General features: G+C 45.9%; 1 protein-coding gene across 2 annotated transcripts in view; it reads left to right on the forward strand.

Annotated features, from left to right (window-relative positions):
- The window catches only part of dicer1 (dicer 1, ribonuclease type III), a 154,116-nt gene that overhangs the window by 52,839 nt on the left and 74,562 nt on the right, over positions 1–26,715 (forward strand). Inside the window, exons 4-13 of one of the 2 annotated variants that reach the window (XM_086002597.1) lie at positions 1,306–1,489; positions 3,028–3,190; positions 8,019–8,149; positions 8,334–8,468; positions 14,020–14,180; positions 15,311–15,482; positions 16,365–16,837; positions 21,163–21,295; positions 23,678–23,920; positions 26,561–26,715. In XM_086002597.1, coding sequence (XP_085858723.1) covers positions 1,376–1,489; positions 3,028–3,190; positions 8,019–8,149; positions 8,334–8,468; positions 14,020–14,180; positions 15,311–15,482; positions 16,365–16,837; positions 21,163–21,295; positions 23,678–23,920; positions 26,561–26,715 — 1,880 coding nt within the window. In that variant the 5' untranslated portion in view covers positions 1,306–1,375. Of the gene's footprint in view, positions 1–1,305; positions 1,490–3,027; positions 3,191–8,018; positions 8,150–8,333; positions 8,469–14,019; positions 14,181–15,310; positions 15,483–16,364; positions 16,838–21,162; positions 21,296–23,677; positions 23,921–26,560 lie in introns of those variants that run through there. The other variant, XM_086002596.1, reaches the window with a different exon arrangement.

Consider the following 26,715-nt stretch of genomic DNA (forward strand, 5'->3'; position numbering starts at 1 on the left):
AATAATGAGATGTTACTGTTATGAAGAGACTTTATAAGTTGGGGCTTTTTTCATTAGTGCAGAGAAGGTTTAAGGGTGACTTGATCGAGGTCCAAGATTTTGATGGGTCATGATCAGTTCAATAGTGGTACGTAGATTGTTTGCACTGGTCAGTGAGATGGTAACAAGTGAACACATTTAGTTTAGAAGAAATTAATTTACATGCAGGGTGGTTAGAGTTTGGCATTCTCTGCAGCAAAATGTTGTTGAGGCAGAGTCCATCAATCAATTCTTTAAAAGGAGATTAGATACTTGCTTGAACGAGAGGAACATTAAAGGATGTGGGGAGTAAGTAACAGGGTGGGATTATGGGGGGGGGGGTGAATGGTGGTGCACGCTGGTACAGACTTGATAGGGTGAATGGCATGTATTTCTGCTGTAGCAGTCTATGATTCCAACACAAATGCAAACAAATTGAAGATTGTTTTCTAAGTCACAGAGCATAACCAGGTGCTACAACTCACTCGCAAACATGCCAAGGCAGTTTCAGTTCAATTAGCTTATTTGCCATTAATTCTATAAGACTTAAGTTTTAAATGCCTCTTTATGTGGAACTTTGTAAACTGGTTCCTGAAAATCCAATTATATCCTCACTGGTTTAATTATGTCCATGAATAATTACAGTACATTGGGCTCTTCCATGTGATGCTAGAGTAAGTCACATAAATCCTACCCGAGGGATGGTACTTTTAAAAGTCATGGCTAATTGAGCCCTTCTTAGAAACCGTGATCTAAAGATGAAAGTGGAGTCCGTGAATTAAAAGTTTATTACCTATGTTATGCTGCTGTTCTTGTTTTCACTTGAACTATTCCGCTGGATGTCATGGACTGTGCAATAACAGATGGGATTCAACCCATGATGTCATCTATGGGAAGGAGTTGAGGGGATAGTAGCATTAAGTGGACTAAAAAATCTACTACGTCACTGGAAATGTTGTCCCTGGACTGCAGGTAGAAGAGGGAAAGTCCGTCTGGGATCACTGCCCATTGACCTCTGTTGCAAAAAGTGGACATTGGGCGAGGATGGAATTGGGCTTGGCTGTGATTCCGACCATTGCTCGCGGGGCTTCTGTAAAGAATAGCAGTGGCCACTTGGCCACGGTACTGGAAGGTACTGGTGTTTGTGAAACCATCCTCCAATAAGAGTCAACACTTGGAGAGAGGGGAAACAATTGGGGTCAAATAAAATAGTACTTGTCATTTTAGAACTTTGCATTTAGTGCTCTGGCGAATGACCATTGATCGTTGTGGTTGGTTACCTCTCAGGCTTTGCTGGAACACATGAAATGACAGAAACACTGGATGAATGAAAGGACCTGCTTTGTGAAACCTAAGCATGGCAGGGTTACAGCTCATGACACCTGCTTCATCACCAATGGGTCCCTTTTTCGGACTGCCGTGGCAACAGGAAGCTATCCATGATAACATTTTTACACCAAGGAAATATCAGGTATGTGTTGTTTTGGAAAATGTTAAACGCATGTGGATATTGTTGAACTTGCTCAGACTAGTGTTTGCCCCTTAACCTAGAATTTTCAATATCGCAAATGTGTAAAGCTATAGATTTTATGATTCCTTCCTCTTCCCGCCCCCCCCCCCCCCAAAAAAAAAGAAAAATGGTCTTGCCTCTGGTCTAAAGCTTGCTTTAGGGGGTCATCTGTTCCCCAAAATGGTATGTTCCATTCACTTTGAATTAGAGGCACATAAACGTGCCCTTTAGACAGAACAATATCAACCGTGTAGCACAAGTTTAAACAGTGCCCAGAAAACATTCCTGAGGGAAGCGAGCAATCCTCCAAGCATGGCACAGCAGTCTTGTATTTGAACTGAACATTGTTTATAAAGCTCCAAATGTGGGGATGTGATATTACTATTGGTGCTTGAGTAACCATTAAGTGGGGACAGTTTTGAATGCATTGAACAAGATAAAATGAAGCTTTAGAACCTGGAAAGTTCTCCAAAGGAGTGTGCTATTTTAAAACTGATTTAAGTTATTCCATATGAATGCAAAATACTGCGGATGCCAGAAATCTGAAATAGAAACAGAAAATGCTGGAAATACTCAGCAGGTCAGGCAGCATCTGTGGAGCAAGAAACTGAGTTAACATTTCAGATCGATGACCTTTTGTCAGAACTGAAACGTTAACTCTGTTTCTCTCTCCACAGATGCTGCCTGACCTGCTGAGTATTTCCATCATTTTCTGTTTTTATTTGTTATTCCATGCTTGTTTTAGGTTCACAGATACTACTCTTTAGCTTGAAGATCAGTACGCCGATGCCAGCTTTGCTATACTCGTTAGTACTGGATTTAAACGCTGTACCCTGATTTGTGTGTAGTTTATTTTGGGCATTGGTACTCGTATACTACACTAGTTCACATTTCTCCCATTACCACCAGCAGTGACGGTCAGTGTTTGTCTAACTGCTGAACGAAACGTTCACCGGAGTTCTGCTACCCAGTCGTCTGAGGGAGCACAAATGAGCGCCCTTCAATCCTGACTACTCACTGTTGGACTCAGTAACGGCAAAGCAGGTTTCAAGGCAACAGAAATGTGTCCTGTCTCTGCCAATGGCTCAGTTGATAAAGACTGCGTGTTACTGAGCCACATAGACCAGAACGTCCCAGCCTGTGATGACCAGGGTTCTACAATTGGTCTCATCGCCCTGAACTCGGTAGGAAAATTCAGTTTGGGTTCCTGTTCCTAGGTCAACCTCTGCTGGAAAGTGTATCCATGTAGGCATTGGTTAAGGACAGGATTAGACTCAGCTGTGATGCCCACCACAGTTGAAAACATCACTGGCATGAGCTGTCCAGACTCTTGCATAAAGAGTGGGCTCTCGTGCAAGGTACTGGAGGTCAGACTATCTGTGTTCAACTGGAGAGAATCCTTTCAGCGGAAAATCAAGAGAGAATGGAGGGGAAATGATCAGAGTGTTTCATCAGTTTTTTAATTGCTCGGGAACTGATTGCATTGCTATCTTTTGCAGGTTGAACTTCTAGAAGCAGCTTTGGAACATAATACTATAGTTTGTTTAAATACTGGCTCAGGGAAGACTTTCATTGCAGTGCTACTTACAAAGGAGCTATCTCATCAGATCAGGGGACAGTTCAACAAGAATGGATTACGGACTGTGTTTTTGGTTAGTTCCGGTAAGTATCACTCTACATATGCCGCAGCCATGTAAACCACCTGAATTAGTATCGTACACTCAATCCCTTTATTTCCAAATGGGTACAGTCAACAACTAGTGTCTTTTCAAACCATACACACCAACCTCTGATCTGTCATTAGTTAGGGGCAGTGGTTAGGGAATGTCAGCCTCTGCACCCCTGAGCTAGAAAAGGACAACTATTTGCCAGGGCGCCCATGCCCGATTATTAACAAGTGATCCCTGCTGGAAAGTGCTTGAATATGGATTGATATCTTGCTGGATAACTCTCGGTAAACTCCAGTACACCCAGCGAGTGTCAGCAGATATTCAACCGCAGGGCAGCATTACCCCTGTCTCGCCCAATGTCCATATGGGTGCAGCTCAGTAGGATAGTGATCAGGAGTGGGGACTCTTGGGGTGCTGCAGCAATTTGTAGTGTCCCCACTGCCATCCCAGCAGACACACTGATTGATTGGGGATTAAACCTAGGATCTTCCAGGACTGTATGGATCAGATAATCCTTGTGCAAACACACTGAGCCAACATGGGAGCTACTTAGGGTTGCAGTTTTTTTTCTTTTGTTCCTGGGATGTGGGTGTCACTGGCAAGACGAGCTTTTATTGCCCGTCCCTAATGCCCCTTGAGAAGGTGGTGGTGAGCTGCTTTCTTGAACCGCTGCAGTCCGTGTAGTGAAGGTACTCCCACAGTGCTGTTAGGCAGGGAGTTCCAGGATTTTGACCCAGCAACGATGAAGGATTGGCCGATATATTTCTAAGTCAGAATGATGTACAACTTGGAGGGGAACTTGGAGGTGGTGGTGTTCCCATACGCTTGCTGCCCTTGTCCTTCTAGGTGGCAGAGGTCGTGGGTTTGGGAGGTGCTGTTGAAGAAGCCTTGGCGAGTTGCTGCAGTGCATCTTGTAGATGGTACACGCTGCAGCCACGGTGCGCTGGTGGTGGAGGGAGTGAATGTTTTAAGGTGGTGGACGGAGTACCAATCAAGCGGGCTGCTTTGTCCTGGATGGTGTCGAGCTTCTTGAGTATTGTTGGAGCTGCACTCGTCCAGGCAAGTGGAAAGTATTCCATCACAGTCCTGACTTGTGTCTTGTAGATGGCTTTGGGAAGTCAGCTGGTGAGACACCACCGACAGAATACCCAGCCTCTGACCTGCTCTTGTTGCCACAGTATTTACGTAGCTGGTCCAGTTAAGTTTCTGGTCAATGATGACCCTCCCAGGATGTTGATGGTGGGGGATTCGGCGATGGTAATGCCGTTGAATGACATGGGGCAGTGGCTAGACTCTCTCATGTTGGAGATTGTCATTGCCTGGCACTTGTGTGTCGCAAATGTTACCTGCCACTTGCCACTTATCAGCCCAAGCCTGAATGTCGTCCAAGTCTTGCTGCACGTAGGCATGGACAGCTTCATTATCTGAGGAGTTGCGAATGGAACTGTGCAATCATCAGCGAACATCCCCACTTCTGACTGTATGATGGAGGGAAGTGGTGTGGAGATGCCGGTGTTGGACTGGGGTGGACAAATGTAAGAAGTCACACAACACCAGGTTATAGTCCAACAGCTTTATTTGAAATCACAAGCTTTCGGAGCGCTGCTCCTTCGTCAGGTGAAGTGGAGAAATGCATAAAGACACAGCTTATATAGTCAGAGAATAATGCCAGATGATTACAGGTAATCTTTCTAACTGCCATTTATCACACCTCGGCAGAGAGATAATCACAGCCAATCAAAAGTGTGAATGGTGTCCAAACAGGTCAGTCAGGAAAACATTACATCAAAGAACAATGAGGTGGGGTCACAAGGGGTCAAATGTTGCAGATGCTGGGGTCTGTATGAAAAACCAAAAGACAAAAAACTTTTTTTTTGCTGGAAATCACAGCAGGTCCGGCCGCATCTGTGTAGAGAGAACAAGCCAACGACGACTTGAATCTGGATGACGCTGCGTCAGGTGGGGTTACATGTAGCGTGACATGAACCCAAGATCCCGGTTGAGGCCGTCCTCATGGGTGCGGAACTTGGCTACCAGTTTCTGCTCGACGATTTTGCGTTGTCGTGTGTCTCGAAGGCCGCCTTGGAGAATGCTTACCCGAAGATCGGAGGCTGAATGTCCTTGACTGCTGAAGTGTTCCCCGACTGGGAGGGAACACTCCTGCCTGGCGATTGTTGCGCGGTGTCCGTTCATCCATTGTCGCAGTGTCTGCATGGTCTCGCCGATGTACCATGCTCCGGGGCATCCTTTCCTGCAACGTATGAGGTAGACAACGTTGGCCGAGTCACATGAGTATGTACCATGTACCTGGTGGGTGGTGTCCTCACGTGTGATGATGGTATATGTGTTGATGATCTGGCATGTCTTGCAGAGGTTGCTGTGGCAGGGTTGTGTGGTGTCGTGGTCGCTGTTCTCCTGAAAGCTGGGTAATTTGCTGCGAACGATGGTCTGTTTGAGGTTAGGCGGCTGTTTGAAGGCGAGTAGTGGAGGCGTGGGGATGGCCTTAGCGAGGTGTTCGTCGTCATCGATGACATGTTGAAGGCTGCGAAGAACATGCGTAGTTTCTCCGCTCCGGGGAAGTACTGGACGACGAAGGGTACTCTGTTGGTTGTGTCCCGTGTTTGTCTTCTGAGGAGGTCTATGCTATTTTTCGCTGTGGCCCGTCGGAACTGTCGATCGACGAGTCGAGCGTAATATCCCGTTCTTACGAGGGTGTCTTTCAGCATCTGTAGGTGTCCCTCGCGTTCCTCCTCGTCTGAGCAGATCCTGTGTATTCGCAGGGCTTGTCCATAGGGGATGGCTTCTTTAACGTGGTTAGGGTGGAAGCTGGAGAAGTGGAGCATCGTGAGGTTGTCCGTGGGCTTGCGGTAGAGTGAAGTGCTGAGGTGTCCGTCTTTGATGGAGATTCGTGTGTCCAAGAATGAAACCGATTCTGAGGAGTAGTCCATGGTGAGTTTGATGGTGGGATGGAACTTGTTGATGTTATCGTGTAGTCTTTTCAGTGATTCTTCGCCGTGGGTCCATAGGAAGAAAATGTCATCGATGTATCTGGTGTATAGCGTTGGTTGGAGATCCTGTGCAGCGAAGAAGTCTTGCTCGAACTTGTGCATGAAGATGTTGGCGTATTGGGGTGTGAATTTGGTCCCCATGGCTGTTCCGTGTGTTTGGGTAAAGAACTGGCTGTCGAAGGTGAAGACATTGTGGTCAAGGATGAAGCGGATGAGTTGTAGGATGGCGTCTGGAGATTGGCTGTTGTTGGTGTTGAGTACTGAGGCTGTCGCAGCGATGCCGTCATCGTGGGGGATACTAGTGTAGAGTGCCGAGACGTCCATCGTGGCGAGGAGTGTTCCTGGTTCAACTGGTCCGTGGGTGCTGAGTTTCTGTAAGAAGTCTGTAGTGCCGCGACAGAAGCTGGGGGTTCCCTGTACGATGGGTTTCAGGATGCCCTCGACATATCCAGAGAGGTTCTCACACAGGGTTCCGTTGCCTGATACGATAGGACGTCCGGGTGTGTTGGCTTTGTGTATCTTTGGGAGGCAGTAGAAGTCTCCCATGCGGGGAGTACGTGGGATGAGAGCGCGTAGGATGCTTTGAAGGTCTGGATCGAAGGTCTTGATCAGTCTGTTGAGTTGGCGGGTGTGTTCTTTGGTCGGATCTGCGGGTAACTGTCTGTAGTGTTCCTGGTTGTCCAGTTGCCGGTATGCTTCTTTGCAATAGTCCGTTCTGTTCTGTATGACGATGGCTCCTCCTTTGGTTTGATGACGATGTTGCGGTTGGTCTTGAGTGCGTGGATGGCGTTGTGTTGTGCTCGGGTGACATTCTGGACTGTCTTGTGAGTGCGGCTGATGAATCTGGTGTTGATGCATCTCCTGACAGCTTGAGCATACATGTCAAGCTTAGGGCAGCGACCCTCTGGAGGGGTCCAATTTGACTCTTTCTTCTTCGGTTGCTGCACTGCGGGAAGGCTATTGATGAAGCAGCTGAGGATGGTTGGGCCTCGAACACTGCCCTGAGGAAGTCCTGCAGCGATGTCCTGGGGCTGAGATGATTGACCTCAAATCACCACAATCATCTTCCTTTGTGCTAGGTATGACTCCAGCCAGTGGAGAGTTTCTCCCCTGATTCTCATTGACTTCAGTTTTACTAGGGCTCCTTGATGCCACACTCGGTCAAATGCTGCCTTGATGTCAAGGGCAGTCACTCTCACCTCACCTCTGGAATTTAGCTCTCTTGTCCATGTTTGGGCCAAGGCTGTAATGAGGTCGGGAGCCGAGTGGTCTTGGCAGAACCCAAACTGGGCATCAGTGAGCAGGTTATTGGTGAGTAAGTGCCGCTTGATAGCAGTGTCGACGACACCTTCCATCACTTCGCCGATGATTGAGAGTAGGTCGAAGAGACAGTAATTGGCCAGATTGGATTTGTCCTGCTTTTTGTGGACAGGACATACCTGGGCAGTTTTCCACTTTGTCGGATAGATGCCAGTGTTGTAGCTGTACTGGAACAGCTTGGCTAGAGGCGCGGCTAGTTCTGAAGCACAGTTCTTCAGCACTACAGCTGGGATGTTGTCGGAGGCCCACAGCCTTTGCTGTATCCAGTGCGCTCAGCCGTTTCTTGATATCATGTGGAGTAAATTGAATTGGCTGAAGACTGGCTTCTGTGACGGTGGGGACCTCGGGAGGAGTTTATCCGATGCAGTTAGTTTAGGTAACTGATACTGCTGTATATCAGGAAATTTCTCCCATTTAAATGACATAATTTGTGTTCATGCTGTAATCTGGAAAGGGAATGTACTGGGTAAATGCAAGCATCATCTCTTCTAGCACCCTCTGTGGCTCAGCTAGCAGCAGCTGTCAAGACCCATTCAGATCTGAAGGTGGGGGAATATTCCAGTATGGAGAACGGTGAGTCATGGGCAAAGGAAGAGTGGAACAAACGCTTCATTGGACAACAGGTATTTCAACACAGTTTCCGTGTGTATTTAGTGATCGCAGCCCTGCCTTGCTGGGTTTGTGTGTTTTGATATAAAGCAACAGCTTAGCAAACAGCCTACGTATTAACTGGGCAAAATACGTTTTATTCTACAATCTGTACTGTGATTATCCTTTTTCCTTCCCTAATTTGTGTTCTCTTTGCAGGTGCTAGTCATGACTTGCCACATCTTCTTGCACATCTTGAAAAGGGGCTACCTTTTCCTCTCCAAAATCAACCTGCTGGTGTTTGATGAATGCCACCTTGCAATTAAAGACCATCCCTATCAGGAGATTATGAAGGTACGATGTCTTGCTCGCATTTAGACAAGTCAATCTGCCGTAACATTCCACACCAGGAATCGAGGCCAAGTGTGGTCCTCGTGAAGTGGAGTTAGAGTGTGGGGGATAACCGGACCAGGGCACACCAATTGACATTTTAAAGTCATATATTCTGTTGTTTTTATATTTTCCATTATAGATAAATTTCCAACGTCTACATTTAAAATGGAACCTGCCTATGTAAACTTATGGTGCTGTAATTACAGCCTCTCGCCAGTGGTGGCACCCTGGAAAGTGCAATTAGAGTGTGATAAGTTTACATTGACAGTTTCCTTTTTATGTGGATATTGGAAATTTATAATGAAAAAAGTTACCTACATAGGATATACGGCACAGAAACGGGCCATTCGGCCCAACCAGTCCATGCCAGCATTTATTAAATGCTCCACACGAGCCTCCTCCTGTCTTTCCTCATCTAAATCTATCAGCATAACCCTCTATTCCCTTCTCCCTCATATGCTTGTCCAGCCTCCCCTTAAATGCTTCTATACTTTTCACTTCAACCACTCCCTGTGGTAGCGAGTTCCACATTCTCACCACTCTCTGGGTAAAGAAGTTTCTTCTGAATTCCCTATTGGATTTCTTGGTGACTATCTTATATTGATGGCCTCTAGTTATGCTCTTCCCCACAAGTGGAAACATTCTCTCTGTATCCACTCTATCAAACCCTTTCATCATTTTAAAGACCTCAGGTCACCCCTCAGCCTTTTTTCAAGGGAAAAGAGACCCAGCCTGTTCGTCCTTTCCTGATATGTATACCCTCGCATTTTTGGTATCATCCTTGTCAATCTTCTCTGCACCCTCTACAGTGCCTCGATATCCTTTTTATAATATGGCGACCAGAACTGTACGCAGTACTCCAAGTGTGGTCTAACCAAGGTTCGATACAGGTTTAGCATAACTTCCCTACTTTTCAATTCTATCCCTCTAGAAATAAACCCGTGTGCTTGGTTTGCCTTTTATGGCCTTGCTAACCTGTGTCGCAACTTTTAGTGATTTGTGTATTTGTACTCCGAGATCCCTTTGTTCCTCTACCTCACCACGACTCAAACCCTCCAAGTGATAAGTGACCTCCCTATTTGTCCTACAACAACAACTTGTATTTATATAGCGCCGTTAACGTAGTAAAACATCCCAAGGCGCTGTACAGGAATATTTTAAGACAAATAATTTGACGCCGATCCACATAAGGGTAAATTAGGGCAGGTGACCAAAAGCTTGACCAAAGAGGTAGGTTTTAAGGAGTGTCTTAAAGGAGGAAAGAGAGGTAGCGAGGCGGACAGGTTTAGGCAGGGAATTCCGGAGCTTAGGGCCCAGGCAACAGAAGGCACGGCCACCAATGGTTGAGCGGAATTAGAGGAGCGCAGATATCTTTTTGGGGGGGGGTGAAGGTGACTACAGAAATAGGGAGGGGGTGAGGCCATGGAGGGATTTGTAAACAAGGATGAGAATTTTGAAATCGGGAGCCAATGTAGGTCAACGAGCACAGTGGTGATGGGCGAACTTGACACGGTGCGAGCTAGGACACGGGCAGTCGAGTTTTGGATGACAAGTTTACGTAGGGTGGAATGTGGGAGGCCAGCCAGGAGTGCGTTGGAATAGAGGTAACAAAGGCATGGGCTGAGGGTTTCAGCAGCAGATGAGCTGAGGCTCAAAATGTAATACAGGGGTACCTCAAATTTATCTGTGTTGAACTTCATTTGCCAATTATATGCCCATTCTGCAAGTTTATTAATGTCCTTCTGTAATTTGTTGCAGTCCTCCTCAGTATTGACACCCAATTTGGTGTCATCTGCAAATTTAGAAATTGTGTTTTTGATTCCCAAGTCTAAATTGTTAATATAAATTGTGAACAGCAGTGGTCCCAGCACTGATCCTTGTGGAACACCACTACCCACCTTCTGCCACTGTGAATAGCCACCCTTTACCCCTACTCTCTGCTTTCTGTCTTGAAGCCAGCCAGCTATCCATTCTGCTACTTGTCCCCTGACTCCGCATTCTCTGACCTTTATTGGGGTGATATTAAAGCGGAGGGGAGGGAGTGTGGGGGCATTTATTGAGGATATTAAAGGGGGAGGGGAGGGAGTGTGGGGGCATTTATTGGATATTGGAGGGGAGGGAGTGTGGGGGCATTTATTGGGGATATTAATGGGGAGAGGAGGGAGTGTGGGGGCATTTATTGGGGTGATGGGAAAGGGGAGGAAATGTAGGGACATTTATTGGGGACATTAAAGGGGAGGGGAGGCAGTGTGGGGGTATTTATTTGGCATGAAGATACAGGTCTGTCTCTTCACGCATCTCCTATCTAAAGCTGCCTGACCCCACAATGTGTTAAATTTTGACGCATTTCCAAAATATCTTGTAAATATCCTCCTCCAATTAAGTTTGATTAGTGAGATGCAGTCGTCTGTTTTTTCGTGCTGCCCATCGACCATGTGGATGTGACTTGTGTGGAATCTGATATCTTGACCCCAACGCTCTCACTTTCAACTGAATCATAAGGTTACCTCTGTACTTAAACCAAAATATAAGCTTTTATTATGGAAAAAGGAGTTTGGCTTTTGCCTTTAATTAATTGAAATAAAGGGCATTAAGAATTAGGAGCAGGAGTAGGCCATATGGTCCCTTGAGCCTGCTCCGCCATTCAGTAAGATCATGGCTGATATTTTGCCTTAACTCCACTTTTCTCCCCTATCTTTACTGAGCAAAAATAAACAGCTTGAAATCTCAGCTCTTTGAGGTGCTGTGATGTAAAGGTTGCTTTCTCCCCCTGCTCCTGAAGGCTTGCATATTTTCTGGGTGAGAGCTGCAGGTGCTAGCAGCTCTGGTTTCTTGGTCTTTCTTGCAGGGGTCACTGGATAACCATCAGGAGTCTCCAGCATTTGTGAAGCCACATTCCGATTTGCATCATGAGGGATCACAGTTTTGGGTCCACTGGTTTCTAAAAAAGATGGGCAAAACGTCGTAATTTTGAAAGCATTTTACATTGTTGTAGAAAAACTGTGGTTAATGTCGACGGCTATTTTACCAAGTATCATCTGTCTTGGGTTAATCTTATGATGCTTCTTGACAGCATCAGCAGGACTTGTACTTAAGCAGCCCTTATATTTTCACCCTGCGTTATGGTTGGTGAGTAGAATCTGCAGTTTGGCAGGTCTGTTGAATGACAAGACTTTGAACAAGAATCGCCTTGTTCCCACTGGTATTTCTGTGGTACGTGGCAAGTAATAAAACAAGAGTGCTTTTCTGAGGGAGAAGGGCTACATCTTCCACACCCCACTCTCTTCCATTCAACCCCATAGCCTGTTACTAGAAAGTTGTTGCAAATCTTTTGCCTCTGATACAGCAGTCTTGATGTGGCACAGGAAGGGAGACTTACATGAAATGCATCAAATGAATTAAAGGGACAATGCCCATGATGATTTTTCTTTGGCTCCCTGCGTATGTACGTGTGATGCATGAAGATTGTTTAATGCTTCATTTAAAGAATGTGTAAGGCCCTACAAGGTAGCAACCTAATTACCAGCATTCTCCTAGTGGAAACGAAACATTGCCAAGCACGTTCATCAGGATACCTTCCCTTAAGCTGTCTGGTAGAGTTCAAGCTAAGTAATCAAATCGCCGAAATGAATCTAGTGCATAAAGTCCCATGGGAATGGGATGTTGATGTACAGGCGTGTCCGAATTAAAACAGAGTGCCATTGAGTGGAGCTCCCTCTCTCACGTGGCACTAATCTGGACACGTATCATTCCTAATGTCACTGGGCTCTTCCCGTGAGTCAGCTCACATTGCCTAACATGAAAATTGATAACAGAAGCGCAGCAGCTGTTTCTCCTTTTCTTCCTCTCCGCCTCCCCTTCCTTTGGCATGATGCAAGCAAGTCTTCAGACTAAAGGATTCATGACTGGGCTTCATTTGCCATTTCTGCTCTTTGTTAAAAGTGGAATTCATTTGTGTTATTGAACTTGTCAACTTGATTGATTTGGTCTAACCTTGTGGGTGGAGAGGCTATGGGAGTATTTGTTGGAATTTTTATTGCATCTGGCTAGAATTGCAACAACTTCTTTGTCTCCTTCGATTAAGCATGAAATGTTTAAATATTTGTAAAGCGACATCTTTGCTCATACACTTAACAGTAATCTTTAAATAGTGAAAGACGTTGATCGGTTTGCTGCTGGCTGTGTCGTGTGTTGAACTCTTAATGGCGCAGTGCATTGCGCCAAAACGTATTTTTTTTCCCTTTTAAAGAAAAAAGGCTGTAGAATTGCTAATGCTGCAGTTTTACCAACAATCTTCTGACAACTACAACGTGTATTGATTTTAGCTGCTTACAACTTTTAAGTAACATTTCACATCAGTGGGGGTGAGGCGGAGTACCCACTAGTTACTGGTATCTGTCATGGCAGCCATCGCTGGTCAAAAAATAAATACATTGGGCTACCCTAATAACATTGCTGCAGAGTTAAAAAGTTTCATTACAAGGCTGTCGTTTCATTTTGAAGGTCACATGACTGTTAGTGTAGGAATATTAGATTGTAATGAATCCTAGGTGTCTATTGTCTATCCCTTTTTAATTCACCTTCAGTACAGTAGTAGTCTTGCCACAGTCACGAGTTTGAGCGTGGGTGAAGTGATGGGACAGTAGCTGGCCACCTGCATGCTCCTGGAGCCTGACGCAGCTTCCCAGGCCATATGGTACAGCAGCAATGGTGATTGAGCTCATAATTGGTAAGCTGGGGCGATCAATTGGGTTACTAGTCCACTAGATTTATTTTTTAATGTCGGAAGGATCTGTTCTGGAGAGATGAGAATACACTGCACTCCATTAGAGTAGGTGATGGGAGAAACATTTCCTTTAACAACTCCTCTCCTTGGAAAATAAACCCCATGCTTTGGCTAGAAGTTATGACAGTGACGGCTACAGACTTGGGGAAAAAGTTACTATTCATAGGGTTTCCCCTCCCTGTAGGTGCTGATTTCTTTCTGGCTGCGCTAGCACTTGTGACCCTTCAGTATCTCACTCAAGTGGCCATTCTTTTTATGGGGTGGTGAACATGCTCCCGTTTAAAAAAATTTGGGTGCACAGCCCCTTTAAGGGGCCATGCGGCCATTCAAAATACCGTGCATGCGCGGTTTTTCCCATTTAAGAGCCAGCTGCAAGGAGTTCCAGAGCGCTGGCTGCGCAGTTTAAAGGGAACATTGGTGGTGGATGGAGGATGTATCCCAGCGGAGTCCAGTCCAGTCCCTGTCTGACATCTGACCGCACACTGCAAGGGTTCATTGAATAGCAATCGAGGAGGGACTCTGGCAAATCATTTCTCTCCCTAACACTGGCACTGAAGCCAGTTTCCGTACATCTTTTTAACTTCACATCTGGTGACTCATTTGTGATCTGAGTTTGACTGTGTGAGTAAAAATAAATCTGCCTTCCAAAAGTTTTGAAAAGCATATCTCTAGCCTTTAACTCTTTTCATGAGTGGCGTTTTAATGTTGTATCCTCCTGTTAATTAGATGTGTGAGGAGAATCCCTCTTGCCCTCGTATCTTGGGACTAACTGCGTCCATTTTAAATGGCAAATGTGACCCTTCTGAGCTGGAGGAGAAGATTCTGAAGCTGGAAAAGATTCTCAGGAGCAGTGCGGAGACTGCCACTGACCTGGTGGTGTTGGACAAGTGAGTTGTAGACATAATCTCGTTTCTGAATTATTCCTTTTGTGCTGATTACCCTTTTGTGCTGATATGAAAATGTACTTTTTGAGGGCTAGTGTTGCCTTAATCTTAAACTTGATTATGAACTCGATCCAGTCTGATGCAAATAAATTCTTCTGTGTCGACCTGCTGCAAGTGTTCTACCAGACATATTTGGACGGTCACAGCCCATTTGCTGGTTCGGTCCTACACACTGGCCACAGCTGAGCAATGTTGCTTCGAGAAGCTACAAGGCTGGCTGATAATGGAAGGCGGCAAATTCACACTGGTTCAGTAGAGCTGCTTGTCCAGGTTCGGGCTTTGAGAGACACTGTTGGAGCAGAGTAGGGTGGGCTTTACTCTATGACTGCCATCGTTGCTGTTTCTAGGGCGTGGACAACGCTGGAAAGGTCGCGTTTATCACCCATCTCTAGTTGCCAGAGAAGGCAGTGATGGGCTACCTCCTTAATTGCGATTATTTTTGCAACAGACTGGCTTGGTCGACCATTTCAGAGGGCAATGAGTGAACCACATAATGTGAGGCAGAAGTTGCATGCAGGCCAGATGGTCTGAACGACATTAGGGAATCATTTGGGTTTTTCGAACATTCCAGCAGTTTTGAAGGTCACTTTTGCTGGTGCCAACCCACAAATTATTGCATTTATTGAATTCAGTTTCATAACCCGCCACACTGGGAGTTGAACTCTATATTCGATCCAAGTTATGTCCGTTTTATTATACCTGTGATGAGATGCATTTGTTTGATAAATCAGTTTTTTTTTATTCATTCACGGAATGTGGGCGTCACTGGCAAAGCCATCATTTATTGCCCATCCCTAATTGCCCTTGAGAAGGTGGTAGTGAGCCACCTTCTTGACAACTAAGTGACTTGCTAGGCCATTTCAGAGGGCATTTAAGAGTCAACCACATTGCTGTGGGTCTGGAGTCACATATAGGCCAGACCAGGTAAGGGCGGCAGATTTCCTTCCCTAAAGGACATTAGTGAACCAGATGGGTTTTTACGACAATCCAGTAGCTTCATGGTCACCATTACTGATACTAGTGCTTTATTTCAGATTTATGCTTCATTTATTCTTCTTCCCTTTTACCTGTAGGTACTCTTCTCAGCCTCATGAAGTTGTACTCGATTGTGGACCATATGAGGATAAAAGTGGACTGTACGAAAAGCTTTTAACGGAGTTGGACGAAGCACTTAATTTTATTAATGACTTCAATAACACACCTGCACACTGTGATGATCGAGGCCCGACTTCAGTCCCTAAGCAGGTATGTGCTGAGAACGGAGTGTGTGGCGTGCTCCCTTTATAATACAGTTCTGCTGTTTTGGTTTGTTGTTTGCAAAGATTCAGACTTGTTCCTTTGGGCGACAATGCTGAGGGCAGTCCTGTAGATCCCAGTGACGTGACGTGTTGGTTTGAAATCCCGAGCAGCAGGTTACTGAGGTCCCGGCTGCTTACAAAGCACTGCTCCGGCTCGAAGGTGAAGGTGTCACACTTTACAGGGCATGGGTTTGTGTCCATGATTCAAGACACATCGATCTCATTAATGTTGGTGCAAGGGGTGCTGAATGGAAACCAGGCGATTCCCTGCATCCTAAATTGGTGCTCTGTTAGATGTCACCTACTCCCTCCATGTTTATTATCAATAAATGTTACTGGTTACGGAGCTGAATATCACATTCCGTAAGACTTTTCCTACAAGCAGAAACATTTTACTACTTGAGGTGGTGAGCTGTCGGGGTCTTCGGCGACTCCCTTACATTTATTATTTTAAAATTCGGTTTCCATTTTGAAAGTTTAAAACTTAAAAATATATCCAACTCCTTCTTGAATATATTTAATGAAGTAGAGGCCAATTCATTAAATATATTCAAGAAGGAGTTGGATATATTTCTTAAGGCTAAAGGGATCAAGGGGTATGAGGAGAAAGCGGGGACAGGGTACTGAATTTGGATGATCAGCCATGATTGCATTGAATGGCAGAGCAGGCTTGAGGGGCCGAATGGCCTACTCCTGCTCCTATCTTCTATGTTTCTATGCTGCGTCGACACAAGCGTTTTAAATTCTTCTGTAGTGTTTGTTATTTAACGGGAATAATGAAGTGTCAGCTTCCCCGATGAGTCACTGTGTGTCTCTTCGTTTACTATAGGTACTGGTAGACTGCCGTGCAGTATTAACCGTTCTGGGGCCTTGGTGTGCAGATAAAGTAGCTGGGATGATGGTAAGAGAGCTGCAGAAATACATAAAGCACGAGCAGGAGGAGTTGAACAGGAAGTTCCTTTTGTTTACAGACACTCTTCTAAGGAAAATTCATGCACTCTGTGAAGAGCACTTCTCGCCTGCTGCGCTCGATTTGAAATACGTGACCCCAAAAGTCAACAAACTGCTGGAAATCCTGCACGAGTACAAACCTTTCGAACGGCAGCAGTTTGAGAGCGTTGAGTGGTACAACAACAGAAACCAGGACAATTACGTGTCGTGGAGTGATTCTGAAGACGAGGATGAGGATGAAGAAATAGAGGAGAAAGAGAAGACTGACACTAACTTCCCATCCCCTTTCACCAATATACTATGTGGGATTATTTTTGTTGAGAGACGCTATACAGCAGTTGTCTTGAACAGGTAAGCGATGGTAGAGCGTGGGCAAGGCCATACTGAAAATCTTGTGTGTATGAGGAGAGATTGGGTCGATTGGGCTTATACTCGCTGGAGTTTAGAAGAATGAGAGGGGATCTCATTGAAACTTATAAAATTCTAACAGGACTGGACAGACTAGATGCAGGAAGGATGTTCCCGATGGCGGGGATGTCCAGAACCAGGGGTCACAGTCTAAGGATAAGGGGTAAGCTGTGGTAAACCACTGTTTGTATTCCACTGTGTACATGCCTGGACATGCCTCGGCTGACTCCTCCCACAAGTCCTAGTATAAAGGTGACTGCTCCCCAGCCCTTTGTATTCTGGACCGGTCGACCACTCGAGGCAGACCTTCATTCTTTTGTTAATAAAAGCCTTTAGTTACTCTCTCAACTCTCAGTCTTTTATGAGTAATTGATAGAGCATCAATTTTATTAACAAAATTTTTATAATGGAGAAGATCCTCACACCAGCATGCCTGGACTTAGATCACCGGGAGGCGGACTCATCCACCAAGTTTACTCACTGGCTTAAGTGTTTTGAAAAATTCCTGACCGCCTCCGCAGCAATCAAATCGGACGAGGACAAACTGGATGTCCTGACCTCCAAAGTGAACCACCGAGTGTACTCGGTCATCCAAGACGCGACCTCGTACGCGGACGCTATCAAGCTCCTCAAGGACCAGTACACGCGCCCAGTGAACGAAGTGTACGCCAGGCACCTTCTGGGGAGTCGTAAACAACCCCCGGGGGAACGGACAGGTGGAAAGAGAAAATGCGACAGTTTGGAAGGCCGCCCTGCTAGCCTTAAAGTCTAGGGGCCGTCCAACCTCCCGCTGGCAGGATGTGCTCCACTCTATTCGGTCACTGCTCTGCACTGCTACTAACGCCACCCCTCATGACAAAATGTTTGTGTTCCCAAGGAAGTCCACATCGGGGACATCGCTACCGCCATGGCTGACGTCCCCAGGGCCGGTCCTACTGAGAAGACACGTGAGGACCCATAAAACGGACCCCCTGGTCGAGAGGGTCGACCTCCTCCACGCCAACCCCCAGTATGCTTACATTGCATACCCGGACGGGCGGGAGGACACAGTCTCCATAAGAGACCTTGCACCCTCGGGGGCCGCAGTAACCCACTACTCACTACCACACCCCCCCCCCCCCCCCCACGACCCGATATCCAGCCCCAGCAGACGGCAGGCCTGGGCCCCGCGACCCGCTCGACATCTACGAGGACGACACGCCTGTGCCACAGCCTACGCAGGACTCGATGCCGGAAGCTCCACTACCCCTGCCGTCGCCACGCCGATCACAGCGGCAGGCAAGACCTCCGGAGAGACTCCAATACACTAACTTTTAATACACTTCACCCCGCCGGACTCAATTTTAAACAAGGGGTGAATGTGGTAAACCACTGTTTGTATTCCACTGTGTACATGCCTGGACATGCCTCGGCTGACTCCTCCCACAAGTCCTAGTATAAAGGTGACTGCTCCCCAGCCCTTTGTATTCTGGACCGGTCGACCACTCGAGGCAGACCTTCATTCTTTTGTTAATAAAAGCCTTTAGTTACTCTCTTAATTCTCAGTCTTTTATGAGTAATTGATAGCGCATCATAAGCCACACTTAGGACAGAGATGAGGAGGAATTTCTTCACCCAGAGAGTGGTGAACCTGTGGAATTCTCTACCACAAAAGGCAGTTGAGGCCAATTCATTAAATATATTCAAGAAGGAGTTGGATATATTTCTTAAGGCTAAAGGGATCAAGGGGTATGGGGAGAAAGCAGGGACTGGGTACTGAGTTTAGATGATCAGCCATGATCTCATTGAATGGCGGCGCGGGCTCGAGGGGCCGAATGGCCTACTCCTGCTCCTATCTTCTATGTTTCTATGTGTAGTTTTGTGCGTCCTGTATTCATAAGAAAATTGATGCATTAAGGAATGGATTCCGAGATGAATAACTAGAATGAGCTAGGAGTGGGGTTTTTTGAGAAGAGAGTAGCTGAAATTTTATTTAGGGTAGCATAGTGGCTATGTTACTGGACTAGTAATCCAGAGGCCTGGACTAATGATCCGGCGACGCGAGTTCAAATCCCACCACGGCAGCTGGGGAATTTAAATTCAGTTAATTAAATAAATCTGGAATTATAAAAAAAAAAGCTAGTATCAGTAATGGTGACCGTGAAACTACCGGATTGTCGTAAAAACCCATCTGGTTCACTAATGTCCTTGAGGGAAGGGAATCTGCCGTCCTTACCCGGTCTGGGCCTATATGTGACTCCAGACCCACAGCAATGTCTTAACTGGCCTCTGAAATGGCCCAGCAAGCCACTCCGTGCCAAACCGCTATTACAAAGTCAGCACTGAGCGAGTACCTTCACCACACGGACTGCAGTGGTTCAAAAGGCGGCTCACCACCATCTTCTTCGAGGGCAATTAGGGCTGGGCAATAAATGCCAGCCTTGCCAGCGACGCTATTGGACAAGAGAAGAAGTACCGATCTTCAAAATGCTATGGGGTTAGATTCTATATGCAGCAGATTTCACAGGATAGTTATGACTGAGGAAGACCATTCAACCCATCTAAATCCATCCGTTCAGAAATACTCTAAATTCCCCCCCCCCATTTTAATAGCATCCAGCTGTTAATGCTTCGAGTGTTCACCTCCGCTATCCTATCTAGAAGTTTGTTCCCTACATTGATCATTCATTATGCAGAATTATTTCCTGACGTCGGTCCTAAATATACCTTTTACTTGTTTGAACCGGGGTGGCCCCTTGCCCTACTCTCGCAATTTAATTTAAAGTAATTTTTTGAATATTTTAATATTTCAACCTTTTCTATCCCCACAACTATCTTGTGTATATCTCTCCAAGATCACCTCCCAGACATGTCCTCCAGGCTGAAAAGCAAGTTTCTCCAGTTTTTCATTTGTGTATTGGGACCAGAACTGGACTCTGTGTGCAAGATGTGGGCTCCCCCGAGCACAGGAGAGCTTGATCACAACTTCCTCTGACTTGTGTTCAACATTCTGTTGGTTTTATTAATTGCTGCCTTGGTTGAACATATTGAAGAAGACTAAGGGGGAAAAATTCAGTTGGTTGCACCTCCCATTAGCGCCTTAAGAGGTCGCTAATGGGGCGCAAAGCAACTAGCGCCCGGGCGCGGTGATGTTTGCGCCGCTCGCGAAATTAACTAGACATTTTGCGGCGGCGCTAATCACTACCGCCACGATCTCCTGCGCCGGCAGATTGTGACGTCAGTCGAGTGCACAACGCCACGGTAGCGCCCCGGACCGGATATTGAGTGGCGCCCCCTGCCTTACCGCCTGCCGTTAGCAACGACAGGTTGAGGGGAGCATTTTGCAGTCAGAAAGGGACTGGGGGAGCGCTATTTAAAGGCGACCGCTTCCTGCCTTTTTTTGTCGGTGACATTTTTGCACCATGCATTCTGAGAGAGAGAGAGACTTCTGGAGAGATTCAACGCTGTGTGAACGAGTTTTGGGTACTGAGCAGCACTTTGCAGATTTATTTTGATTTGCCCTTCCTTCGCCAGCGCTCTGAGGTAGCGCCTCGCTCCTCGGCCTTTGCGCCTTAAGACAGGTGTGAAGCGCCTGATTTAGCGCTCCAATCGCCTCCATAAAAGCTAAGTTTGCTGTCGGAGGCGATAATTAGCGCCAGGTGCTAAACTTTGCGCACGGCTGATAATGGCGCCCCAAACGGGGCGATACTGAATTTTTCCCCTTAAGACTCCTAGGTCTCTCTCGGCTTTATCCTTAGCGATCTCAATGCCATTCATGGAGTGCATGTGTAGTTAACTAGGACTGAGTGTAAAAGTAAGAGGATAAAGGTTCACAATTGTGCCAACTACCTGTGGCTCTAGCGTCACTTGGAGGTTACAAATGACCTGTTGCACCACAAACCGTAGGCTAGAAATTTGTCCCGGGCAGTGGCGCAAAGCGGGCGGTATCTGATCGGCCGCCCGTTATACGCAGCGCCCGATAGTCAGCTCCACTGACTGCAATAGAAATGAATATCAGGCTCTGGTGATCCAATAGCACCCATTTTCCGCCACCGCCTGAGACGAATTTCTAGGCCCATATCTTTGGAGCAAAAAATGTTTCTGACCTAAAGACTCTGCCGTCAGTAGCTGTTGTGGGGTGGGGGTGGAGGTTACTGACTTGTAACCAAGTTATTCTCTGATGATGTTTGTCTTGAGGCCTGGGTTAGTTTGTCTTTTTTCTCTCTCCATTGCCCTCTTCTTCCTCCCGTTTCATAGAGCTTGACTTAACTTGATTATCTAACCTTCAGGTTAATAAAGGAAGCTGGCAAGCAGGATCCGGAGTTGTCTTATGTCAGCAGTAATTTCATAACTGGTCATGGCATCGGAAAGAACCAGCCTCGCAACAAGCAGATGGAAGTGGAGTTCAGGAAACAAGAGGAGGTAAAAGCATCACATTTCTTTTTCAAAAAGAAACCATCTAACATACAAGGCAGTGTTGCCTTTCCCACTTGGGCATTCTACCTGCTAAAGCTGTAAATCTGATCTCTATCTAACAAATTGTATAAGAATATGAGCTTCCATAGCAGCTCTGTTGGTATATCCAGTGAGTATATAAATCCATACAGATGGGATGGTCACACATTCAGTCCCTGCCTGATGTCTGTGGGGTAACAGTAAAGGGTGTGTGAGCATCGGGTGTGGTCAAGAAATTTCTTGTGTACAATCTGGAGGATTTTCACATTAAGAGTGGAGAAACTCCCAGTTAGAAAATGTCTATTTGGTGCCCCACCTGTTGGTGCTAATACTCACAGAGCACAGCTCAAATTCTGAGTTGGTGTCGGAGGTCCTGATCAGATGCGTAACATTCCTCCAAAGGGTGAGTTGATGCATACTGCTCTCAAGCACCTAATGGCAACGTTCCCTCTAAGTTGCGCACGGCCGCACAGCATTTGGGAGATCCCGTGCAGGCCACTCACCAGCTCTTCCGCTGGAAAATATACCGCGCATGCGTGGCCGCACAGCAAATTTAAAGGGACCGCGCACCAAAAATAAAAATTAGAGGGAACATTGCCTAGTGGCTGCTTCAAAATAGCAGTGCTGTCGCTAGATTTCAGCGAAGCCGATTGGTGGGTGTATTCACTTTTCTAATCAGTCTGCTTGAACTGCCAAAGGGCCCTGCATTTTTTTTTTTTTTTTTTTAGAGCATTTTGAGTTGCATAATACTAGGATTAAGTACTGATGGTTGTAGGTCTGTCGCTGGTGGTATGTCAATGGCGAGACCAGTTGGAGGAGAAGAATTAAGAGCATCACAGTAGCGCAGCACTAGAGTCTTGGCTTGTGATTTTTCTTTTAGGCATTTTTTTACATAGTGTATGAAAGCTCAGTTTTGAAAAGGGTTGGACATCTTCACTGACTCTGACTGAGATTTAGTTTTGTACTGGAGTACAGGTATTGTGTTCAATTCTGGGCCGCACACTTTAGGAAGGATGTCCATATTGAGATAGAGGATCAGCCATGATCTATTGAATGGCGGAGCAGGCTCGAATGGCTGACTCCTGCTCCTATTTTTCTATGTTTCTATGTCAGAGAGGGTGCAGAAGAGATTTACTGGAATGGTACCAGGAATGAGTGACTTCAGTTATGTGGCGAAGCTGGGGTTGTTCTCCTTGGAGAAGAGAAGGTTAAAAGGAGATTTGATAAGAGTGTTCAAAATCATGAAAAACTTTTTTTAATGGCAGAAGGGTCGGTAAACAGAGAACAGAGATTTAAGGTGATTGGCAAAAGAACCATAAACGACTGGAAACATGATTTTTACGCAGTGAGTTCTGATCTGGAAAGCACGGTCTGAAATGGTGGTGGAAGCAGATTCAATAGTAACTCTCAAAAGGGAACTGGAGGGAAAAATAATTACAGAGCATGGGGAAAGAGATGGGGAGTTGGACTAATTGGATAGCTCTACCAAAGAGCCGGCAGAGGCACGATGGGCCGAATGGCCTCCTGTACTGCATTATTTTATAATAAAATTGGTTAATTATTGACAGAACCCAAACTGATTTCCTCTTGGTATGGGAATGGTGCAAAAAGTCTAGACTGGTGTGAGCAAGTAACTTACAAGGGGTGTTTCGAACAGAGCTTACTCAGCACACCTGTTGCAAATTTTTTTTTAAATTCATTCATGGGATGTGGGCATCGCTGGCAAGCCCAGCATTTATTGCCCATTCATATACAACTGAATGGCTTGCTAGGCCATTTCAGAGGGCAGTGAAGAGTCAACCTGCGGGTCTGGAGACACATAAACCAGACTGGGTAAGGACGACAGATTGCCTTCCCTAACAGACATTAGTGAACTAGATGCGTTTTTAAAACAATCTGGTAGTTTCATGGTCACCATTGCTGATGCTAGCTTTTTATTCCAGATTTATTTAATTAACTGAATTTAAATTCCCCAGCTGCCGTGGTGGGATTTGAATTTATGTCTCCAGATCATTAGTCCAGGCCTCTGGATTAATAATCCAGTAACATTACCACAATGCTACCATTCTCCAAGTGCCAGCCACAGCAAACCATTTGCTTTGAGACATCTGTCTTTCCCACTGTGAAGCGAGCTACCAGGAGTTATATGAGACCACTTGAGATGATGCACGCTCTCATTTTCTCTCCCTTCCTTTGTAGACTGGCTCATCTTGAATGCCTCCCTAACGAGGCACAGAAAAAACTCAAAAGTAGATGTAAATTGTTGCACATTGTGCTACCTCGTCATTGAGCTTCTGGGACTGCATCAAAGCTAATGTAATTATTTTCCCCCCCAATAAATTGTTGCAGGTGCTGAGAAAATTCCGTGCGCACGAGACCAATTTACTCATCGCAACTAGTGTTGTTGAGGAGGGAGTTGATATTCCAAAATGCAATCTGGTGGTTCGATTTGATTTGCCAACAGAATATCGCTCTTACGTGCAATCCAAAGGAAGAGCGCGAGCGCCCATCTCAAACTACATCATGCTTTCAAATTCCGACAAAATTGACGACTTCAAAGAGGATCTCAAAACCTATAAAGCAATTGAAAAGGTACCTGATGGTTTTCCACTTGATAAATGCAATCTTATTAAGGACCTACAGCAGAAGTAGCATAAATTGGATTATAGAGCAATTTACTAAATTCGGTACCAGTTTACAAAGGTAGAGAAGTGATGTCGAGAGCTTGGAATGTCGTATGCTTTCCAGGGATCGGGTTCCACGGGCACCTTTTGGTATCTTTCTCAATTGTTTTCTTTTTAATTTATTCTCCGGCTGCAGGAAATGGTGACAAGGCCACACTTATTGCCCTGACGACTGAGTGCCTTGCTAGACTAGAATCACATGTAGGTTGGGGCAGGGGTGGACCGGTTCCCTGAAGGAAATTCGTGAAGCAGTTGGGTTTTCCAGCAGCTTTCATGGTGGTAATATTTTGGTAGGATTTGAACTCGCGACCTCTAGGTTTCCAGTCCAGTCCGCTACCGTACCCGCAAGTGATTGTTCTTCACATGTCAGCCCAGTTGTTGAATGTTGGCAGGTTCTCATCGTGTCTTGGTGTAACGTCCGCACATATATGCCCTTTCCAGCAAGGGTCACTGGATCGCGATTGGGAGTGGAACCCTTGCTGAATTTCCACACACCTCCCAGCCCAGTAGCTTTGTGGCCAAAGATACCGGTCCTATTTGTCACTGAAACCAGCAAAATCTGCATGGACCAGGGATCAAACATGGTCTACTCTGGTCAGGGGAGGCTCAGTTAATTGTTAGATTTTTTTAAATACTAGTTTCAACTGAGAGGTTTTGAAGATGAGGGTGAGAAATGTCAGCCCTGCAGACTACAAGTAAGCTCTTCTACTTCTGGCATATCAGTGCCCAGATTGGATACTTCAGGTCTTGCGCAGCACCAGGCAGAGGTCCATCCACACTCATGAACTCATGCCCACAAGGAACTGGTTTGAGGCTAACCACCAAATGCAGATCATTTAGGAACTTCACAGCCACCCAAGAGGGAGAACTTTTCTGGGCCGGATTCAAACACGAGTCCGAGAGATGAAGGACTGAGGTGGCTGCACCAACTCATCCTCTCTCCCGTCTGTGACATTTTTTCAGTTCCGGAGCAGTATATCTGCTACTGTCCCGAGGCTGGAAGAAAAACCTATAGCAGCGAGGCGAGACAATCCATGCACGAGTGTGCAGGTACCCAGTAACTCCCCGGCCCTGCCCAACCAGCACAAGGAGCCTTCTAAACAGGAATGCTTTCAAAACTACAGGAAACTCTCGATTTACCGGCACCTAAATAACCGGCAATCTCTGTTAACCGGCAAAATTCAGGAGTAGGTTCAGGTAAGTTTTACTTCATATTAGTGGCCGTTCCTGGATCTGTGGCTGTGAAACCAGGGTCCCTGCACTTGTTGCTAAGCAACAGGGACGCTTGGTCTGTGGCCGGAGTTCCTGCACATGTTGCTAAGCAACCGGGAAGCCTGGATTTGTTGCTGTGTACGGAGCTCTCGTACCTTTTAACTATACCTCTCTGTAATCCGGACTTTTTGATAAACCGGCACCACGCCGGTCCCGTCGGTGCAGGATAATAAAGAGTTTCCTGTAGTAAAATCTACAGGCCCTTGCTTGTAGTTTTGCCACAAATAAGTGAGATTGACTTGAGTTACAAACATCCCAAGTGGAGACTTAAATAAGAATTTCTTTTTTTCAAAATCTGTTGAAGTTGTCTTGCATTTTTTTTCCACTGTTTCATTGCATCAGTTTACAATGTGAACTGGTGAGGTATATTTTGTATCCCATAAGTTGGCTGACTTGATTATTCTCGAGCAGCAAAGTCATGAGTGAGCAATTAGTGGGATACAAACCCAGTAGCATAGAGGTTAATGTATTCTCTTTGTACGAGTTTATTTAAAGTTAATGGGGTGAGCAGCCTTTAACATGAGGTTTAACAGCGCAATCTGTTCCTCTGTGGTTTTGGTTCCAGTACAGCTTCAGGGATGCAACTGCTAATCAATCTATTGTGTAATAAGTGTTTAGCCAGTATTTCAAATAACCTCTCCTCTGAATTTTCAAATGCATTACCTGGTGTGCTGACCGTACAAGCCAGAAGGTTGCAGTCTCGATTGCTGGTTTGTGTAGCATTAGCTGATCTCAGCCGAGCTGGTAACTGGGATTCTACAAGGGCCTCAGTGCTTTGAGCTGCAGCCGGTTAAATTAGTCATGATTCATGTTCCTGTTCACTGTCCAGTGACCTCTGCTGGTAGGTACGCATGTATAAATGTTGGATGAAGACCGAATTGGGTTCACCTACATAGTTCGAGTAGGCTGCTGATACTATCGAGGCTTCCTCTGAAGACTGTGTAATGACACTGGGGACCAATGATCCCTTTAAGCTGCGCAGCGTTCCAGGGAACCCGCGCAGCCGGTTTGCCGGCTCGTCAATGTAAAAACCGCGCTGTGCAGTATTTTGAATGGCCCGTGCAGCCCCTTAAAGGGGACACGCAGGGCCAAAAAAAATTACGGGCAATATTGTTGGGGACCCGCAAGCATCAATATTTTCAGGAGAGGGGGAGGAAATGCCTTGGAGTTGATTATGACTGAAAATGTATGTATTCCTTTAGCAGTAATTGTAAAACATTGCTCTATAGCTATATTTTGTGGAAGATTCATATATTTCCATTGGTACCTTGCTAAGATTCTCCGAAACAAGTGCTCGAAGTCTGTGGATTCTGCTGACGTGGAGATAGAACCTGTCACCGATGATGATGATATGCTTCCCCCATATGTACTGAGGCCAGAAGACGGGAGTCCACGAGTAACTATCAACACTGCCATCGGACATGTGAACAG

The sequence above is a fragment of the Somniosus microcephalus genome, chromosome 12, assembly GCF_052327205.1.
Source record: "Somniosus microcephalus isolate GS21.2 chromosome 12, FLI_Smic_1.0, whole genome shotgun sequence".
Lineage (NCBI taxonomy): Eukaryota > Metazoa > Chordata > Chondrichthyes > Squaliformes > Somniosidae > Somniosus > Somniosus microcephalus.